This window comes from Boleophthalmus pectinirostris, unplaced genomic scaffold (genome assembly GCF_026225935.1).
Source record: "Boleophthalmus pectinirostris isolate CB_2022bp ecotype Guang Dong unplaced genomic scaffold, ASM2622593v1 HiC_scaffold_4, whole genome shotgun sequence".
NCBI classification, from domain to species: Eukaryota; Metazoa; Chordata; class Actinopteri; order Gobiiformes; family Gobiidae; genus Boleophthalmus; species Boleophthalmus pectinirostris.
Window position 1 is genome coordinate 30,829,645 of NW_026571353.1, and position 18,658 is coordinate 30,848,302.

Consider the following 18,658-nt stretch of genomic DNA (forward strand, 5'->3'; position numbering starts at 1 on the left):
TGTAATGCATAAAAAGTATGACAAACAGACAAGCCACACAAGTGTCAAATGTTTTGTCTTGTTGAGTCACTGCTCTACTAAACAACTAAAAAACTGGTTAAGCAACATAACATCTATGACATACTTTTATTTTCTATTAATTGTGTTGTTTTTATTGCATTCATATTGTATTAGAATGAATGTTACTAACTCAACAACAAGAACAGTTTTTACAACTAACAGTGTAATGTGCTGTTCATAGATAAATATAATGAAAATTGTTATTCTCATTTAAACCAGCCCAGTATGTGATAGTAACTATTATTAGATAGGTATTTGTTTACCAGTCTGTATTTGGATAGGTCATTATCAGTAAAAGGAAACAGCAGACAATTTTCCCAGGTAAAATGAAACCGAGTAACAACTATAAAGGCATCTACTGGCCCGGACTAACCCCACACTACACCACTAATACGTACAGTTCTGGTGCAGTGAGTGGCTGCCAGTATTCCGAATAATTTAAGGTAACTTCAGTTGTTGGAGTCTTTTTTGCCCTGACGCCGGCTGCCACCATGAAGAGGCTACTATTTTTTCTTTTGGTCGCCCTTTTTAATACCGTCTTTACTCTGGCCATTGATCAATACAGCAGCTTTACTCATTGTCGGACATTTAAAAACCTCACTGCGCTGGAGGTCCTACCGGGTGGCGGCTGGGACAACCTGAGGAACATAGACATGGGTCGAGTGATGAACTTCAACTACTCCCAGTGTCAGACCACAGAGGACGGGGACTACCTCATCCCTGACGAGGTGTTTGTGATCCCCCAAAAGGAGACGGATGTAAAGACCAGCTCAGAGATCATCAGCTCATGGACAGACCAGAAGAGTGTCACCTGTAAATCCATAAATGCAGAACCATCCTTTCTTATGGTCTTGAATGGCAAATTTTCAATAGAAAACCAGAGGATGAAAACGGCACAGATCAAAAATTCATCTCAAACAGCAAGAGTACAGGTATGTTTTACGTTAACATAGTATTACAACTTTTAACTCACTGCCCTTGACGCAGTGCCGTGTAGGTATTTGAAAGCAGAACGTGGGGAAAAAAACATAATTAAAAATCATTGTTGTAGTTCACTGCAGCTCGAGGTACAGACAGGGTCAGGAGGAGCAGTGATTCATGATTCAAATATTAAAACTCTATTTTTGTATAGGGAAAAGGATACATTTTGATCTACCATCTCTGTGCATCAATTTTATACATCAACATAACACTATACTGTCTGCTTACCTAAATATCACAATAACAATGTAGTCAAAAGCCAGTTTGCATATTAGGTAGTTCAGTTTAGTGACACCATTTTATATCTTATAGCCTATAAGCACTGTTGGGCAAGTTACTTTGAAACTGTAATGCGTTATTTATTACCTATTACTGTCATTTCAAAGTAATTCGTTACATTACAATATTACTGCATTTAAAATGTAAGGCATTACATTACTATTGCATTACTTTAAGTTACTCTCACCAAAATAACTTTTGCGCTGTATATGGACTGAACCAGGACTAAACCAGGTCTAAACCAGGACTAAACCAGAGCTGAACCAGGACTAAACCAGAAGTGAACTAGGACTAAACTAGAACTGAACTAGGACTAAAACAGGACTCACTGTAGGGACGGGCTCGAAGGTGACCGCAGGAGAAAGGAGCGGCTCTGCTCCGCACCTCACGGAGGTAAGAGCGGCTGTCACCCTGCTGTTCGGGCTCGCGGCCCTGATTTCAGCAACTATTTGCAGGTACCCGAGCCGGTGCAAGAGTCTGTTACAGCGCGTAACTTCTACCTTCCTTCAGCGTGTCCAGAAGTCCAACTTTTTGTGTGATGGTTTGCATCTTCCTCTGCCTTTTGGGTGCGAGTGCAGGAGCCTTTGTCGGTGCAGAACGTTTCGTCGACGTTGTGTGGGTTTCGTCGGGGAGAAAACTTGCAACCGTACAGCACTTCAGAATCACACTGATACAGATTGAACATGTATTTAAATTTGGCAGCTGAACACATTCTGTACTGTACTGTACAGGAGACAGGAGTCCCTTGGCCAGTCAGGACGCAGCGGGAGGAACGCAATACGCATTCATACAATGTAAAAAAAAAAAAAAAAACATGGCATGCAAAATTGCACAAAAAAAAAAAAAAAAAAAAAAAAAAAAAAAAATCTGCTAGACCGCGAAAAGTGAACTGCGATAGAGGGAGGGACGAGTGTAAACCAGGTCTAAACCAGAACTGACCCAGGTCTAAACCAGGTCTAAACAGCGTGGAGTTCTTTGTCAGTCCTTTCGCCCGCGGTTACCTGAAGGTCTATGAGGGCGCATCTCCGGCGTTTCACCGCTGCTGATATCGAGGTGATTTTAGCGAATTTGTATGAAGAAAAACCCACCACTTCAATCCAGGTTAAAAAACACTGTAACGCGCGTTACTCACATTTGTACTGAGTAAAATATTACTATTTTTTCCCCTGTAATGCCTTACATTACTGCGTTACAGCAAAAAGTAATGCATTACTGTAATTCGTTACTTTTATTACGTGTTACTCCCAACACTGCCTATAAGTAACATGAATTAAAAATATGTATTAATAAACAAAATTTGTTTAGCTAGTTTAGACATTTTTGATCAAATGAAACAATAATTTTAGTGTTTGAAACTCAAATTTGAAAGTTTTCACTTTACCTAACTGTCTTATTTCTCCTGAAAGGTGCGTGACTTCATCTACACAGTGAAGGCAAACCCAGACTTCACACTGGACTCACGTTTTCTTCAGCAAGTCAAAGACATAGCAGATGCCATTGAAAACAACCAGACAAAGAATGCCGCGTATCTGTCTGAGAAGTTGGTGGTGGACTATGGAACCCACGTGATCACCAGTGTTGATGCCGGAGCCTCTTTAGTGGAAGAGGACTACCTCAACTCAAAGTATGTCTCAGATAATGCACAGCAGCTCTCCAATATAGAAGCAGAGGCAGGTTTTCACTTTTTTAATTTACTCAAATTTAAGTTTGACGTTGGTGTGAAGAATCTTGATGGAAGTTCATCCCATGAGACTTACGAGTCAAACATAAAACACTCTAATATTGAGAGTCACGGAGGTGTGCCTTTCTATTTTGGACTCACTCTGCAACAGTGGCAAGAAAGTACAAAGAACAATTTGGTGGCTATTGATCGCTCAGGAGTCCCCCTACACTATATTATCAATCACAACACAGTCCCTGATATACCAGAACCCACTGTAGAAATGGTGTCTGATTCTATTAAAAATGCCATAGATCGATATTATGCAGTCAACACTCGTCCAGGCTGTGTAGATGTCAACTCCAGGAACTTCAACTTTCAGGCAAATGTTGATGATGGATCATGTGAGGGCCCAGGCACTAACCTCAGCTTTGGGGGTGTCTATCAACAGTGTAATCAGACGGACGAAGATGCAGGACCACTTTGTGAGAAACTGGCCCAAAAAAACCCAGACACAGGTGACTTCTCCTGTCGTTCTCCTTACACACCCACTTTACTGAGATCTGAAGTGAGACAGGAAGAATATACTCAGAAGGAATGCCATGATGAAACATACAGATGTGGATTTTTATACTTAACACATTGCACCAAAAAGATTTGTCAGGATAAATCCCTTGTCCGCTCCGCCCTTATTGACACATACTGGTGCTCAAATAATGAAATGGCCTTGGTCAACTCTGGGTATCTCTTCGGAGGGCTCTATAGCAAAGAGGTTCCTAATCCGATCACCAACTCCAAAGACTGTCCCCCAAACTTTATTGCAGTAAAATTTCTCTCAGAAGAAATAATGCTGTGTCTGAGCCATGACTACGAAACAGGCTCAAGATATGCAGTGCCCTTTGGAGGCTTCCTCAGCTGTGAGTCAAACAACCCTCTAGCAAACAATCAACACCACTGCCCTCTTAAATTCAGCCAACACCTTGTTACATCGAGCAATGACTGTGAGATCCACTACTGTGTCCAGTCAATGTCTTTTACTGGAGGAGAGCTGCAAACTGTCCAGCTGCCTCCCTTCGCCAAACTTCCACAAATCAAAATGGAAGCGAATGGTAATGTGATGATCATGACCGAGGGAGAGAAGAACTGGGTCAGAGTGGGTAAAGACAAGCAATGGAAGCTGGCCAAACCTGAAGAGATCCAGGAAATGGTGAAGAAGATGGACCTTGAATCCAACAAGCTGTCTAGTAGGGAAACAATTTTGATAGTTCTTGTGATAGTTCTGGCTTTAGTTGCTGTGGTGGTTATAGTGGCAGGGGTGGTGATAATCGTGAGAAAACCGAAGGGGCAAAGTAGTTATGTGACATTTGAGAACGAGAACGAGAAGGCAGTTTTGCATGGTTCTTTAACATAAACGATTTGAATCAGATCTCATTTTTGAAGATGAACCCTCAATATAAGCAGATCTCCAGGTGTGCAAACACTGGAGTAGACCTTGTGATACTGGGTCAGAGAGAAATGGTGGAAATAGTGGAGAAAAAGTAGTTTCTAATGGAAAATTTTTGCTCTGTGAAATTTTGTATGTAATTGTGCATGTATATTCTTCTGGGCATCTGGTCCTGTTTGTAAATAATTACTTGTGAATACACATCTTATCTGGAAAAAAAAAAATATAATAACACTAATAACCTAAATAAAAACATTATAACTTATGACAAATCTTCTACAACTGGGGACACTGGGTAATATAGCACTGTCTCATTGTCTTATAACAGTGTTTTTTCTTCTTTTCTTATTCAAATTACATGTTTTATGCTTTGAACATTACAGGGAAATGTTAATGATTAAAACAATTGCACATTTTGTTTTGTTTTCATTATGTAGAATTTAATGGCAGAGGTTCATATTTTGCACAGTCAGTTTGCTGTAAAGGGTTTTGATGTTATTGATCAATAAAACACAATGGTATAAACAGCTTTGTTGACACTTTGTATTTTATTGGGAAAGTCTGTTGCAAACAATGGCAAAATGAAAGTGTGTAACTGGTAACTTTAACCTGATAAGGATCTGAAAATGTTGGGTAATTTCCATTGACGTGTTCTCTGATTTATTAATATCACTTCCCTTTTAGGGTTTGCTTAAAATCAACTTTGAGTTCTCTTTTACAAAAGGGAACAGTAAGTGGTATAACAGTTGGTTACTGTTGTGTACTTTATGTCTTATCAGAGGCACCACCATCCAAATAATCAATTCATTTTATGACAATGATTAGTGTCACTGTGGTCTAGTACTAATCCTGAGAGAAAACATGAGACTTGTTTGTTGTTTTTACCTCTTGGCTGCACCTTGTATCGAGGGGTGGAGGCTCAACCTGGAGTTTCCGAGTGCAAGAACAGACATGCTTGTCCAGTGTTCATATAATATTATGACAAGCACACCTGTGCAAGAGGCAGTCAGGTGCTTTCTGTTTACCTGTGGGCCAAACAAAGGGTTTTCTTTGGCCCACAATAGGGAGTGTTTAGATGTATCTGTTTAGAATATATTTTGCTCTGTTGTCTATAGTGGATGGGGAGACAACAAAAGTTCTCTTCCCCTTTCCCCTTGGCCTGCGGAGAAAAGGTCTTCAAGTTCATATTCAAAATTTAAATATTTAGCTCACTCTTTAACCATTGTATACAATACTGTATTAGTTTGTACATTTTAATAATAATGTAATAATAATAAAATGTGTGTGTGCTTAATTAAAGGATATTTTAGTGTTTTGTGAAGATAACTGTTATGTAAGGTTTTGAGCAGTTATCATTACTTCAGGTAAACTTAATACCAGTTGAGGCTCCTCCTCCAACATTCCCATCTCGTGATACATTCTCTGCCACAAAGAGGAAGTCGCCTTGAACTTAAGAGCCTCTCGCAGGTCTGACTCAGTGCTAGTCAGCATGGAGACACTGGTTTTGTGCCTGGCTGTAGTCCTCCTTCAGAGTGGACCCTGTTTTTCCACAAGCCGCCCTACCAACTGGCTCAGACAATGCCGCGCATCCACAAACCTCTCCATCACATCTCTGGGGGTCTTGCCTGGTGGCGGCTGGGACAACCTCAGGAACATAGACATGGGTCGAGTGATGAACTTCAGCTACTCCCAGTGTCAGACCACAGAGGACGGGATCTACCTCATCCCTGATGAGGTGTTTGTGATCCATCAAAAGGAGACCGGTGTAGAGACCAGCTCAGAAATCATCAGCTCGTGGACAGACCAGAAGAGTGTCACTTCTAGTTCCATAAATGCAGATGTCTCCTTCCTCTCTATGGTGAATGGGAAATTTTCTACAGAAAACCAAAGAATGAAAACGCACCAGGTCAAAGAGTCTTCCACAACAACCAGAGTGCAGGTATGTTTTTTATGAACAGTTATATAAAAAAAATTATCAAAATGCTTAATGCATTTTTCTTTCATTATTACTAATGGGATAGTACCACTATAAATAATTTGCAGTTTGTAAAGGAAATGATAAAAAATGTGAAAATGACATAGAACTGAGTTCAGACTTTGAACATTGTACAAATAAAAAATAAATACAAATTATAAAATTAAATCATCAAATAAAATTCTTCAAATGCATATCATATAAAAGTGAATTTTAATCAGAATTAGGATATTTCATTATTAACCAACAATTACTGTCTTTGTTAAAGGTGCGTAACTTCATCTACTCTGTGAAGGCATATCCAGACTTCACACTGGACATGCGTTTTGCTCAGCAAGTCAAAGACATAGCAGATGCCATCGAAAACAACCAGACAAAGAATGCTGCGTATCTGTCTGAGAAGATGGTGGTGGACTATGGAACCCACGTGATCACCAGTGTCGATGCCGGAGCCTCTTTAGTGGAGGAGGACTACCTCAACTCAAAATATATCTCAGATTCTGTTTCACAGAGTTCTAGTGTAAAAGCACAGGCAGGATTCAATTTTTTTGACAAGCTTAAATTTGACATAGGTGGAGGAAGTTCCCAACAAAGCTCAGACCTTCAAACATACCAGTCCAATATCCAATACTCCCTTACACAGAGTCACGGAGGTGTGCCTTTCTATCCTGGAATCACTCTGCAGAAGTGGCAGGAAAGCATAAAAAACAATCTGGTGGCTATTGATCGCGCAGGAGTCCCCCTGCACCATATTATCAACCACAACACAGTCCCTGATATACCAGCGCCCACTGTAGAAAAGGTCGCTGATTCTCTTCAAAAAGCCATACAGAGATATTATGTGGTCAACACTCGTCCAGGCTGTGTAGATGTCAGCTCCCAGAACTTCAACTTTCAGGCAAATGTTGATGATGCATCGTGTGAGGGCCCAGCCACTAACCTCAGCTTCGGGGGTGTCTATCAACAGTGTAATCAGCTGAGCCGAGATGCAGGACCACTTTGTGAGAAACTGGCCCAAAAAAACCCAGACACAGGTGACTTCTCCTGTCGTTCTCCTTACACACCCACTTTACTTAGATCTGAGGTGAGACAGGAAGGATATACTTTATATGAATGCTATGACCATACATACAGCTGTGGGTTTCTTGGCTGGTCTGATTGCCACCAAAGGATTTGCCAGGACAATTACTATGTGCGTTCTGCTCGTATTGACACATACTGGTGTTCAGTGAATGGGAAAGCTCCAGATAACTCTGGGTATCTCTTTGGAGGTTTCTACAGCCCATCCATGCTCAATCCCATCACTAATTCCAAAGGTTGTCCTCTAAATTTTATTGCAGAAAAATTCCTCTCTGATGGATTGATGCTGTGTGTAAGTCGTGACTATGAAAGAGGCACAAGATACTCTGTGGCTTTTGGTGGCCTCTTCAGCTGTCAGTCTGCCAATCCCCTAGCAAACAACCAACGCCGCTGCCCTCCTAAATTCAGCCAACACCTTGCTATTGTGAGCGATGGGTGCGAGATCCTTTACTGCGTCCAGTCAGGATTATTCACTGGAGGAGAACTGAAACCTATCCGACTGCCGCCATTCACCAAAGCCCCTCTCGTCAGCATGCAGGCCACCAACACGGTGATGGTCATGACTGAGGGAGATAAGAACTGGGTCCGAGTGGGGAAAACCAAACTGTGGAAACTGGCCAAACCAGAAGAGATCCGGGAAATGGTGAAGCAGATGGACCCTGAGTATAACAAGCTGTCCAGTGGGGAAAAGACTGGGATAGCTTTTGGGGTACTGGCTTTGGTTGCCCTGGTGGTTGTGGTGACAGTGGTAATAATCAAGAAAAGACGAAGGCTGCCAAGATTTCAAATGTCCAAAAGCTATGAGGAAATACAAGGAGATGCTGAAGAAACAGACAGATTAACACCAGAAGCTTAAACAAATACATTGCAGAGAATTAAACTGGCAGGGGCCAATATTTTTTCTATAAACATATATATTTTTGCACTGTATACATACAAGCAAATCTGTCATTTTCTGACTATGTTGTGCTTCAGATGATTAATCTTACAGAATGATCAATGATGAGAAAACCACACTCTCATGAGGCAACAAATTCCTACATGCAACAATATATTTGTTGTATGTAGGAAGTCACAATGTCAAATTTTGGTGGTACGATTATTCGAAAAAGAAACATTATAATTTTACAGTATTTCCGATTATTGACACCATAACAACAGTGACATTTTTAATTTACTTTCATCAATAACATGAGACCAGTTTTACGAAATCACACTTTCTGAATGAAAAAGTTATGAGAAAGAAATGATTAATTTTGCTTTTAAAATGGTCAAGATTATAGTTGTTTTTGTTATCGCAACTATATTGTCACTTGAATAAGCTTGATTATACAAAGTTGTATGTTTTTATCATTTTGTTTTTAAATTGTCTACATTCTAAATGGGCTAAATTAGTGTAAAAGGCACCGGAAAGCCTTTACCAGCACACACTCGAACTCTGGAAAACAAATGTGAACCAACAGTGCCCCCATCTGTCCTATTTTGAGACTAAAAAGTGGTTATTGTTGTATAGGTTTTTTATATAGTCTAATGTGTATTTTATTAAAATATATGCTGTAAATAATACTCAGTTTAGTTTTAAATAAATAACAATTGTTTAATAGCTGACCTTTAAACTGTCTACAACAAAGAGTCTTTGAAATCGTTTGCACTGATCTGTTTATACTTGAATAATAAAATGTCTCTCTTTAACTTAATCATTGTGTATTATGTTATTATTAATATTATGTAGTATTAATTTATGTAAGGTATGTAAGAACAAAATCACAAAGGACCAGACACAATACCACACTTTACACTGAAAGAATTGTAATGTTAATTCAGATTCCATTAAAAAACAAAAAACAAACAAACAAACAAAAAAAAAAAACAATCTTCTTACCATTCCTAAATAGTATAGGGATTTGCACTGGGTATATAGATACAGATATACAGTTGTTCCGTCCAGGCCTCAAACACTTCGACTTCCTGACTTTGACTCTAAAATCTAAAATCAGACAAAGACAGAGATGACTCATAGGTTTGGTTAGGTTATCAGTGCTCAGACAGGCTGGCTGTAGACTATAACTCTCCTCTTTTACTGCTGTTATGTCTTTTTGTTTGTAAAATGGTGTAATTGTTTTCTGTGTTATCTGACTAGGGACAAAAGATGGACATGGGCATACACACAGTACACTATAATTACAGATACATTCATATGCACTGTCCCTATGAATAAATAACTAAACATAACAGATACAGTCATGCATTAGGCCAGTCATAACTATTACAATAATATATTTTGGGGGTCAATATTTATTTATTTGCACTAAAACTGTTCACATTTTCTTTGTAGTACATTTGATCTGTATATGGTCAAATACGTAATCTCTATGACTCATTATGTCTAATAAGAGTGCATATGACAGTTTCTGTAGTTTGACAAATTTTGTATAGTTTGTCATTTTACTTCCTAGTTGGGCAGCAAAAATGACACGCATAGATGTAATTTAATAACTGTTCCTTAGCTACCATAAAATAAATACAGACAGCTTTATTCTGTTAATGTGATGCAAGTAAATGTTGAAACAGTTTCTTGCACAAAAGTTGTCTTTTCCTTTTTAAAAAGAATTTGGTATATTGAAGTGTGGTTATGATACTTAATTTCGATACTAAGGAATAGACTCTATACTCAATGCCAATTCCAATACCACAATGATAATAATAAACACTCTTTATTTAGACAATAGAACTCTATTTTCAACATAAAATCGTAGTACTTTCTTTTTTCATGTTACTATGTGGTCTTATATCTGTGTAATCTCTGAGTGGTCCCAATAATTCCATAGTGGTGCCTGGGGCGTATAGTCTATGTCATTGTTTCCCAAAGACTGGGGCTGAGATTTTTTGGGGGGTTGCCTGATCTGTGTGTTGCTCTCTCCTCCTGAACCCTGGACTGGAACGTGCTACAAAAACACAGACAGGCCCACCTATCTCATTAGAAATGTTGAAATGTTAACCATGTTTTGTATAATTTCTAGTTTTTGTAATTATTCTATTGACTCTTTTGTTCCAGTATTGCTGGTTCAATTGAATGTTGAAAAGAAAAACAAATTGGCCACATTTAATATCCAAATAGGTGACTTATGGATTCAGATTTGAAAGTGTTTCTTGAGTCTTCTCAAGTCACAGGCCTCAAGTCCAAGTCAAGTCCCAAGTCTTAGTCCATTTTATCACGTCAGGTCTAAAGTCCTAAAAATAGTGACTCAAGTCTGACTCGAGTCCAAGTTACAACTTGCAAGTCCCCACTTTTGGTTCTGATCATGATCTGATCAAGATCATTCTAAAGCTATTCAGAAAAAATACATTTCTTTTTCTAGTTTTGATACTAGTTTTAGTACCAATTAATACTGTTAGTATCAGTAGTTTCATTAGATTTCACAACCCTATTGAAGACATAGGCTCTCTCTCTTTTTTTTTTTTTTTTTTTTTTTTTTTTAACTATACTGTACATTTAAAAGTACATTAGTAGTATTTGTATCCGTAATTTATAGCAGTATTACCCTTCAAAATGTGTGGTTGTTGTGACAAGTCAGACATTACAGATCCATTTCCAGTAAAGAGGGCTCAGAGTGGCATGTGTCTGTTCTCTCGTGACTGTAAAGATGATCCCTCCCCCACACGTGCACATGCGCATACACAGGTCTGAGGGATGTGTGGAGCTAGGTCATGTTCATGAAAACAAACCCAGTCATGCTGAGGAAATTGTCTGAGTGCTTCAGACACAGAGGCAGAGGGGAAGCAGATAAAGAGTGCATAAAGTGGGGGAATTCCTAAACAGAGAGGACATAAAGTACTCAGGGCTGCACAGAAACTCATTATAAGTGTATTATAAAGAATTTAAGGAGTTTGTTAAGATTGTCAGTTTTAAGAAGTGGATAAAACCATGGTTCCTTTTTGCTGAGACATAAGCAAAATATTGCACAGGAGGAAGAAAAGACACTGCAAAGCAACACAAAAGACCCATTCAAGTGCAAGGTAAGGGAAAAAAGCTTTTATAAGTCTCTGCACGTTTCGGGTTGAGTCAACATCTGTACAGCTGGATTATGCTCTACAGTTTTCAAAGCGGCTTAGCAATGCATCGAGTTACTATTAAAATATAATTCTTACTGTTGATCTTTATTCTCTGGTCAACATGTTAAAATGAGACTGTATGCAGATGCTTGTGTACTTTGTTTTCTCTTCACTGCAGCTGATTCATGACTTAATGTTTACCATTTGTGCACATTCAAAAGTCGGAACCCAGTGGAATTCTTGTGCAGGACTGTCAGGGGTTCAAGTAAAAGCATCTAAAAGTGTGTCTAAAAGTGTAAACACATTCAAAAAGAAGTGCACACATTCATTACATCATTTGAAGCCTGTTACTTAAAGATTGAGAACCTGAAAACAGTAGTCTGTAGCTCTCACAAGCCTCTTGGTGCATCACTAGTATTCAAATGTAAGAAACACTAGTGAAGCTTTAGATCAGGTTTTTCAGAAAGAAAGGTGAAGCAGGGAGGATTACCCTTGCAGCCAATCAGCTCTCATCCCAAAGCATCATATTATAGTGCCTCACATGCCTCAAGTTTAAAACAAAAGTGAAAAAATGCATAGCACACTCAGATGGTCCAAAAGCTTTTTTATTTTCAAATAATGTTTCAGCGAAAAAAGCCTTCGTCAGATATTTTTCTTGCTTTTGCCGAAACGTTATTTAAAAGTAAAAAAGCTTTTGGACATCGGCCATCTGAGTGTGCTATGCATTATTTCACTTTTGTCTTGCTGCTCCTTGCATTTGCACAAGAATTTTGGTGTGCGTTTTCTGTTTCTTTTGATGGCTCAAGTTTGCAATGAATAGTTTTCTAATTAGATGAAAAGTGTCTGCTCATCTGATTTTTGTCACAGTTATGTTTTTCCAATGCAATACAAACAAGCTGGGTACACTACAGTACTAATAAACACTGTGTGAGGTGCATGATGAGGTAGAAAAGTAGTACTACATTGCAAGTTCTCCTCACTTATAAGTCCATTCTCATATCTTCAGGTAACAATGCCAGGAGACCAGCTGCACATGAGCCGCTTCCTCTTGTTGATTGTGGCGTTATCGATGGTGTTTGAGGTGCAGCACATCCAGGGCTGTTACACCGGCTCTGCGTCAGAGTGTGAAAAAGCCTCTTTTGTTCCCGGTCATAACCTGGCTGGAGAAGGCTTCGATGTGGTCCGGATGAGGCGAACTGGAGCCTACGTGATAAACGTCAAAGCCCACCTGTCCAACAACCACACCTGTACACTGTGCCCCAACCGCTTCCAACAAGACCAGGTACAATGAGTGTGTTGTGGAAAAAATTATATATCTCTTGATGATAAATAATGAATACATTTGCGAAGCCCGAGGAGTTTTTGGAATATAGACCAAGGTTTATTATTGTTACAGCTGATATGGACAGGGCCTAAGCCTGTTCTGGCCAAAACCCAACAGCCTCTCCCCACCAGCAGTATGTTCCTACTACATCTCCCACCGTTTCTCCCCATGTCCCTTTTAGAGCATTAAAGCTCTCAGTATTGATACAGAAATACAAGTTGCATACATATCAATGCAGAGTGACTTTGGTTTCAGAGGCTGGTGCTAAATTAACATACAGTTGATGATAACAAAAGGCTTCCTGAAGGCGGAGACAGTTGTGCCTGATGAACCTTTACACATGTTAATAACTGGTCTGGGTTTCAGGTAGAAATCACATTAATTTACACAAGACAGATTGAGATTGATCTTTGTCATTTAAACTCTCACACTGGCCAGACTTTCTGTTTGCTTTTCGTTTAGTCTATTAGAAGATAGACTAATTAGAAGATGTTCTTGCCTCTCATAAAAGGCACAAACTAAATTTATTATGATTTACTCTTTCAGGGTTTCCTACAAATTTCTACTTACACTATACTGCCACAAGCAATTGAGATTTGAATCATTTTATTTAATAACATAATTGGAGTGTAAATGTCACTCATTGCCTCTATTGATTTAAACACACACAGATTACAGTTTAGTCTACTCTATTTGGAAACCCTTCAATGTATTAACAATATTTAATAAAAATGTTATTAGTCCAATGAGGTTAATTTGGTCTTCTGATAATTTATGTTATTAGATTCTTTTTTCAGACCAAGTTTGTTTTCATACCTGACATTTTCAACTACTCACTGAAAACAAACTCTTGGTCTGAATATAATAATATATAACAAAAATAACAAAATATATGATAATCTAATAACAAGAACTGTATTACTTCTATATGTATACGAATGCAAGAAAAAATAATGAGCATAAAAGTTGTTCATCTTGTTTTGTATGCTCTGTTAATGGAAAACCTTGCTATTTTTACTCAACTACTTTTTCAAATCGTGCATGATGTTTTCCAGGTTCAGAAGCTTCCAGCGGCCGTACTAGACTGGCGTCCTTTCAGCCGCTGCAGTAAACAGCTGTCCAGTGCTCTTCACCATTCTGTGGACTCACTGTTACGCAGCTCCAGCTCTCTGGTCAGCAACAACTGGGGTCTAGGCTTAAGTCTGGATGAGATCGGGAAGGCTGTGCTCGGAGGGAGTCGCTCTGATTTGGCCAAATTTGCCCGCTCACAGCACAGTGTGGACAGAGCCACTTTCGCCACCCATGAAATCAGCTGCACTTACTACAGGTAACACATTTTTTATTTCATTCATAATTTTGTTAAATAATGGAAGTAAAACAAGTTTAAAATAGCTTCCTGTTCTGTTTGTGGAAATAGTGTAAGTCAAAAGAAGAAAAGAAAGTAAAAGTAAAACATCATTCACTTTTGAGCTGAGCAGACGCCTAAAGTCCTATTACTCGCAAAAGTGTGCCTGCTGATTTAGTAATCTGTAGAAAACTAAAAAACACACACACACACACACACACACACGCACACACACGCACACACGCACACACACACACACAAAATAACAACCAGGTTTTATGGATACAGACAAATAATGATCACTGCATTACTGTCAACTTAGGTATAGCTTTAGGTTTAAGGTGGAATATAACTTTTCTGGAGAAAGGTTCACCATCTGGTTGTGTGTTTTACCTGAAATGTTCCCAAGTATGGCATTAAAGGGACAGTCAGGAATTTTAGACAGAGGACCTCATTTGCTAGTGAGCCAGACACTTTAAAAAAAAAAAAAAATTCCATCCAGTTCTTGTATTTGCAGAGGTCGCTGGTGCTAGGCTAGTGCATGTCAATGACCATAGTTATCCTGCCACTAAAAACATAAACTAAAAATCTTTCCCACTCCACAAAACACCCGAAGCAAATCTATTATTACACCAGACTGTCAATGTAAAAGTTTGTGTTGACAGAATAATATTTGAAATAAAATTAACCTTGCATTGCATGAATTGTTGCACTGAGGGACTATTTTCTCATATATCAATCCGCCGCTGCCAAGCTTTCTATCAGAAAGTACAACTCGCTGCTGCTGCTCAGACATAAATCCTTCAAATGCAAGGTCGGTTTTACTTCTAAATTTATTCTATCAACACAGACATTTACATCGACAGTCTGGTGTTATAATAGATTTGTTTCAGGTGTTTTGTGGAGTGGGTAAGACTATTTTTAGTGGCAGGATAACTATGGCCATTGACATGCACTAGCCTAGAACCAGTGACCTCTGCAAATACAAGGACTGGATGGAATATTTAAAGAAGTGTCTCCACACATCTCCAACACTCTGGCTCACGAGGAAATGAGGTCCTATGTCCAGACTGTCTCTTTAAAACACAAAGAAAATAGAGGTTGAATTGTGATTGCTTTACCACAGTAAATATCTCAGAGACATATAGAGACAGCAAGTTACATAGTGGACCTTTTAAGAGTCACAGATATCTGCAATGCAAGTCCGCTTAAAGATCATGGTTACTGAAAAATGTTTCTTTAATGCTAAACAATGTGTGTGTTTTTGTTATTGCAGCTACAGACTGGCTGACCATCCACAGCTGAGCGCAGAGTTCACCAAACATCTGAAGAGACTCCCACAGAGCCTGACCACCAGTCAGGACAAAGCTCTCTATAGACGCCTCATTGACACTTACGGAACACACTACATTCACCAGGTCAGCAAAATAAAGATTTTGTAATACAGACAAATAATGATTACTGCATTACTGGCAAGTTAGGTATAGCTTTAGGTATAAGGTGGCCCCTCACGATGCAGATAATGCTTCAGCTGTACTACATAAACAAGACACCCTTTTTCAAGTGCTGTATTTTCCACACTATAGGGGGCTCTGAATTATAAGGTGCACTGTCACTGAATGGTCTATTTTGGTAACTTTTTTCACATATAAACCGCACCGGACTGTAAGCCGCATTAAACACAACAGTTGGATGGGTCAGTGGGACTTTGTTTGTGGCGTTCACGGTGACTCTGGGCTTTGTTCAGTTGTGATGTGTAGGGAGGGTGCTGTCTGGGACCGCTGGATTGTCGGCGTGTTCGCAGTTACTCAGTTGTTCAGTCGTGTCTAGAAGCGGTACATTGCGCTCGCTTTTTTGGTTCATTCCTCCTTTCCATTCCTCGTCCGCGTGGAGTGATGAGTGTGGCTGTGGGTGTTTTTTGCGGCGCGGTCGCTGTCTGCTCTGTGCGTGTTTCGTGCGCTGCGGGTGTAGTGCACGAAACATGCACGGAGCAGATGTTGCAGCTTTGTAGTGTACTGAAGTCGTGTTGGGACACCCGAGTGGATTCGTGTATAGGGCGCTGTGGATTGCAGGGCGTGCAGTAGTTTTTTGATGGGGTTGGAGGCTTATAAGTGCGCCCTATGGTGCAAAAAATACGGTAATAAAAGGTGCTGCAAACTTATTTTAGTAAAGTATCACCCCAAATTATTCATACCAATTTAAATATCTTAAAATTTTACAGTACAGTTCATATTTTTGCAGCAAAGATGACAAGCAATCTTGATTTCCATATTGAATTATTTCATATTTTACTTCAATTTTGTTATTAAAATCTAATAATGACTTCTTGACTATAAACAAGAACTACTTACAGTGCCAGAAAATTGCTTTATTTCACATGACAATTAGAAGTAACTGGAAATTGATCGATTAAAATTCAATTAACTGCACATTCCTACAGTTCAGTACACGCTTTTATAGCAAGCAAGCACTAAATATACATATTTTTATTATTGTAGGTCCAACTTGGAGGCAAAGTGAGAAGAATAACAGCTTTCAGGACCTGCTTGGCGACTCTAAAGGGGTTCTCGGAGGCACAGATCAAGAACTGTCTAAATATCGAGCTCCGTATGGCTCTTGGCATTCTACCTGCAAATGCAACGGTTTCCAACAAGTGTGACAACTTCCTAAAGGGTAACATGAGTATGGGGTTCTACCAAGGCTTCATGACCCATAAAATTGAAGTTTTTGGAGGTGAGAGGTACTTCCCAGATATTTTATACCACCAAGACCCATCTGAGTCCTACCATAGCTGGATGAACAGCCTCCAGGACAATCCAGATGTGGTTTCCTATGCAATTTTCCCTTTGCACCATCTGGTAGACGACCCACAAATCAGCGCGAACTTGAGGAATTCGGTCACGGAGTACATCAAGGAGAACCAGCTGCAAGAAGATCAGCTGGGCATGAAAAAGTGCTCACCAAAACCCAATCTTGACCACAACTGCTGTCCTTTAAGAGCAGGAAGGGGGACGTTAACTTTAGAAATCCACAGAGCATCTGGACTAAGAGCAGATACTTTCACGAAAACAGATGCGTATGTAAAAATATTCTACAATGGTATGTACGAGGAGACGGCAACAGTTATGGACGACAACAATCCAGTTTGGAATGCCAGTTATGCGTTTGGATCGGTGGAGCTGGGTCAGGAGATGTGGTTTGAGGTGTGGGACCGGGACGTGCTGTACAATGACATGGTCGGGAGGTGCCTGGTGTTCCCCGAGAGAGGAACTCATGGGCTCAGCTGCCGACTCAAGAAAGGAGTTCTGTATTTTAGTTACACTATTAAATGTGACGCTCACCTCACGGGGTTCAGGTGCGGGCGGTACTCTCCCAGTGCAGAGTAGATCATTGTTTTACTGTGAAATTAAAATTGTGTATTATGTATGTTGAGGTAATTTTAGAAGGCAACTTAATCCATGTATTCGTCCATTCATTTTTCAAAATAAAACCAAAGATAAACGAAAAATCTACAATTTTCTTCAGTTTTTGTCTCCAAAACCAAAATGAAAAAAAAAACCTGGTAACTATTTGGTTTTTCAGTTTTTGATTTTGTGTTTAAATTAATAATGGAAAATCATTGGACTGAACCAGGACTATCGGGTGATCAGGACTGAGACCAAGACCAGACAGAGACTGAAACAGGACTGATCCCAGGACTACACTAGAACACTAGACTTAAATCAGGACTGAACCAGGTCTAACCCAGGACTAAACTGATCAGTCCTGGGCTGGTCCTGGTACCGGTCTCAGTCCTGATCACACTTTCGGGCCTGTCCCGACACTCAGGTCCTGGTTTAGTCCTGGTCCAGTCCTGGTTCAATCCGTATGCGGCGGAAAAGTCCGGCTGTTTAAGTCACGGCAACGGCTGTTATCGTTTTTTTTTTTCTTTTCCCCATTATTAATTTAAACAGAAAATCTCTAACTGAAAAAACAAATCATCTGTTTTTTCATTTTGTTTTATGCTTTTTTTTTTTTTTTTTTTTTGCATTTTCTTATCTTTGGTTTTATTTTGAAAAAATTAATGAACGAACGATACACAGATTCAACTTAACACATTTATTAGCGAACAATGGATTTTGGACAAGTATTTGCATTTTAGCCCATTTTGTAATATTTACAGTAGCTGTTAAAGTATTGCGGAATAAAAGACATAACTCATTTGTAGAGAATAGTTGTTTTGTGTGTGTTTCTTATATTAATGATGATTAGAGATTGTCATTTTAAGATTGTAAATGAAAGTGAACGGTTTAAATTTAAGCAGTAAAACCAAATGTACCTAATTAAATACTTTTGATAAAATGGCAGAGAGAGTTTTATTACTCATCATTTCCATCCATTATGTCAGGAACCTGAGTGCATGAGTGAGAGTGGTGATGCAGACTGGGGACCTTGCTTCCATCAGTCGACCCGAGGGC

At 39.3% G+C, this 18,658-nt stretch overlaps 3 protein-coding genes across 3 annotated transcripts; all 3 read left to right on the forward strand.

The window, feature by feature from the left end:
- Window positions 1-438: 438 nt before the first annotated feature.
- Window positions 439-4,952, forward strand: LOC110153451 (macrophage-expressed gene 1 protein-like). Its single transcript, XM_020917350.2, has 2 exons — window positions 439-992; window positions 2,727-4,952. The coding sequence occupies exons 1-2, from the start codon at window positions 552-554 to the stop codon at window positions 4,389-4,391; spliced, it is 2,106 nt and encodes a 701-aa protein (XP_020773009.2). The 5' UTR covers window positions 439-551; the 3' UTR covers window positions 4,392-4,952.
- A 931-nt stretch (window positions 4,953-5,883) lies between these two features.
- Window positions 5,884-9,176, forward strand: LOC110153444 (macrophage-expressed gene 1 protein-like). The gene is made up of 2 exons (XM_020917343.2): window positions 5,884-6,363; window positions 6,668-9,176. The coding sequence occupies exons 1-2, from the start codon at window positions 5,914-5,916 to the stop codon at window positions 8,333-8,335; spliced, it is 2,118 nt and encodes a 705-aa protein (XP_020773002.2). The 5' UTR covers window positions 5,884-5,913; the 3' UTR covers window positions 8,336-9,176.
- A 2,044-nt stretch (window positions 9,177-11,220) lies between these two features.
- Window positions 11,221-18,649, forward strand: prf1.5 (perforin 1.5). The gene is made up of 5 exons (XM_020917344.2): window positions 11,221-11,496; window positions 12,539-12,814; window positions 13,912-14,183; window positions 15,478-15,619; window positions 16,700-18,649. Exons 2-5 carry the CDS (start codon window positions 12,545-12,547, stop codon window positions 17,585-17,587), a joined length of 1,572 nt encoding a protein of 523 aa, XP_020773003.2. The 5' UTR covers window positions 11,221-11,496; window positions 12,539-12,544; the 3' UTR covers window positions 17,588-18,649.
- The last annotated feature ends 9 nt before the right edge of the window (window positions 18,650-18,658 follow it).

Coding starts and splice junctions, on each gene's coding strand:
- LOC110153451 (XM_020917350.2), top strand. CDS start 552: ATGAAGAGGCTACTATTTTTTCTTTTGGTCGCCCTTTTTAATACCGTC. Junction 993..2,726: donor CTCAAACAGCAAGAGTACAG/GTATGTTTTACG, acceptor TTCTCCTGAAAG/GTGCGTGACTTCATCTACAC.
- LOC110153444 (XM_020917343.2), top strand. CDS start 5,914: ATGGAGACACTGGTTTTGTGCCTGGCTGTAGTCCTCCTTCAGAGTGGA. Junction 6,364..6,667: donor CCACAACAACCAGAGTGCAG/GTATGTTTTTTA, acceptor TCTTTGTTAAAG/GTGCGTAACTTCATCTACTC.
- prf1.5 (XM_020917344.2), top strand. CDS start 12,545: ATGCCAGGAGACCAGCTGCACATGAGCCGCTTCCTCTTGTTGATTGTG. Junction 14,184..15,477: donor ATCAGCTGCACTTACTACAG/GTAACACATTTT, acceptor TTGTTATTGCAG/CTACAGACTGGCTGACCATC. Junction 15,620..16,699: donor GAACACACTACATTCACCAG/GTCAGCAAAATA, acceptor TTATTATTGTAG/GTCCAACTTGGAGGCAAAGT.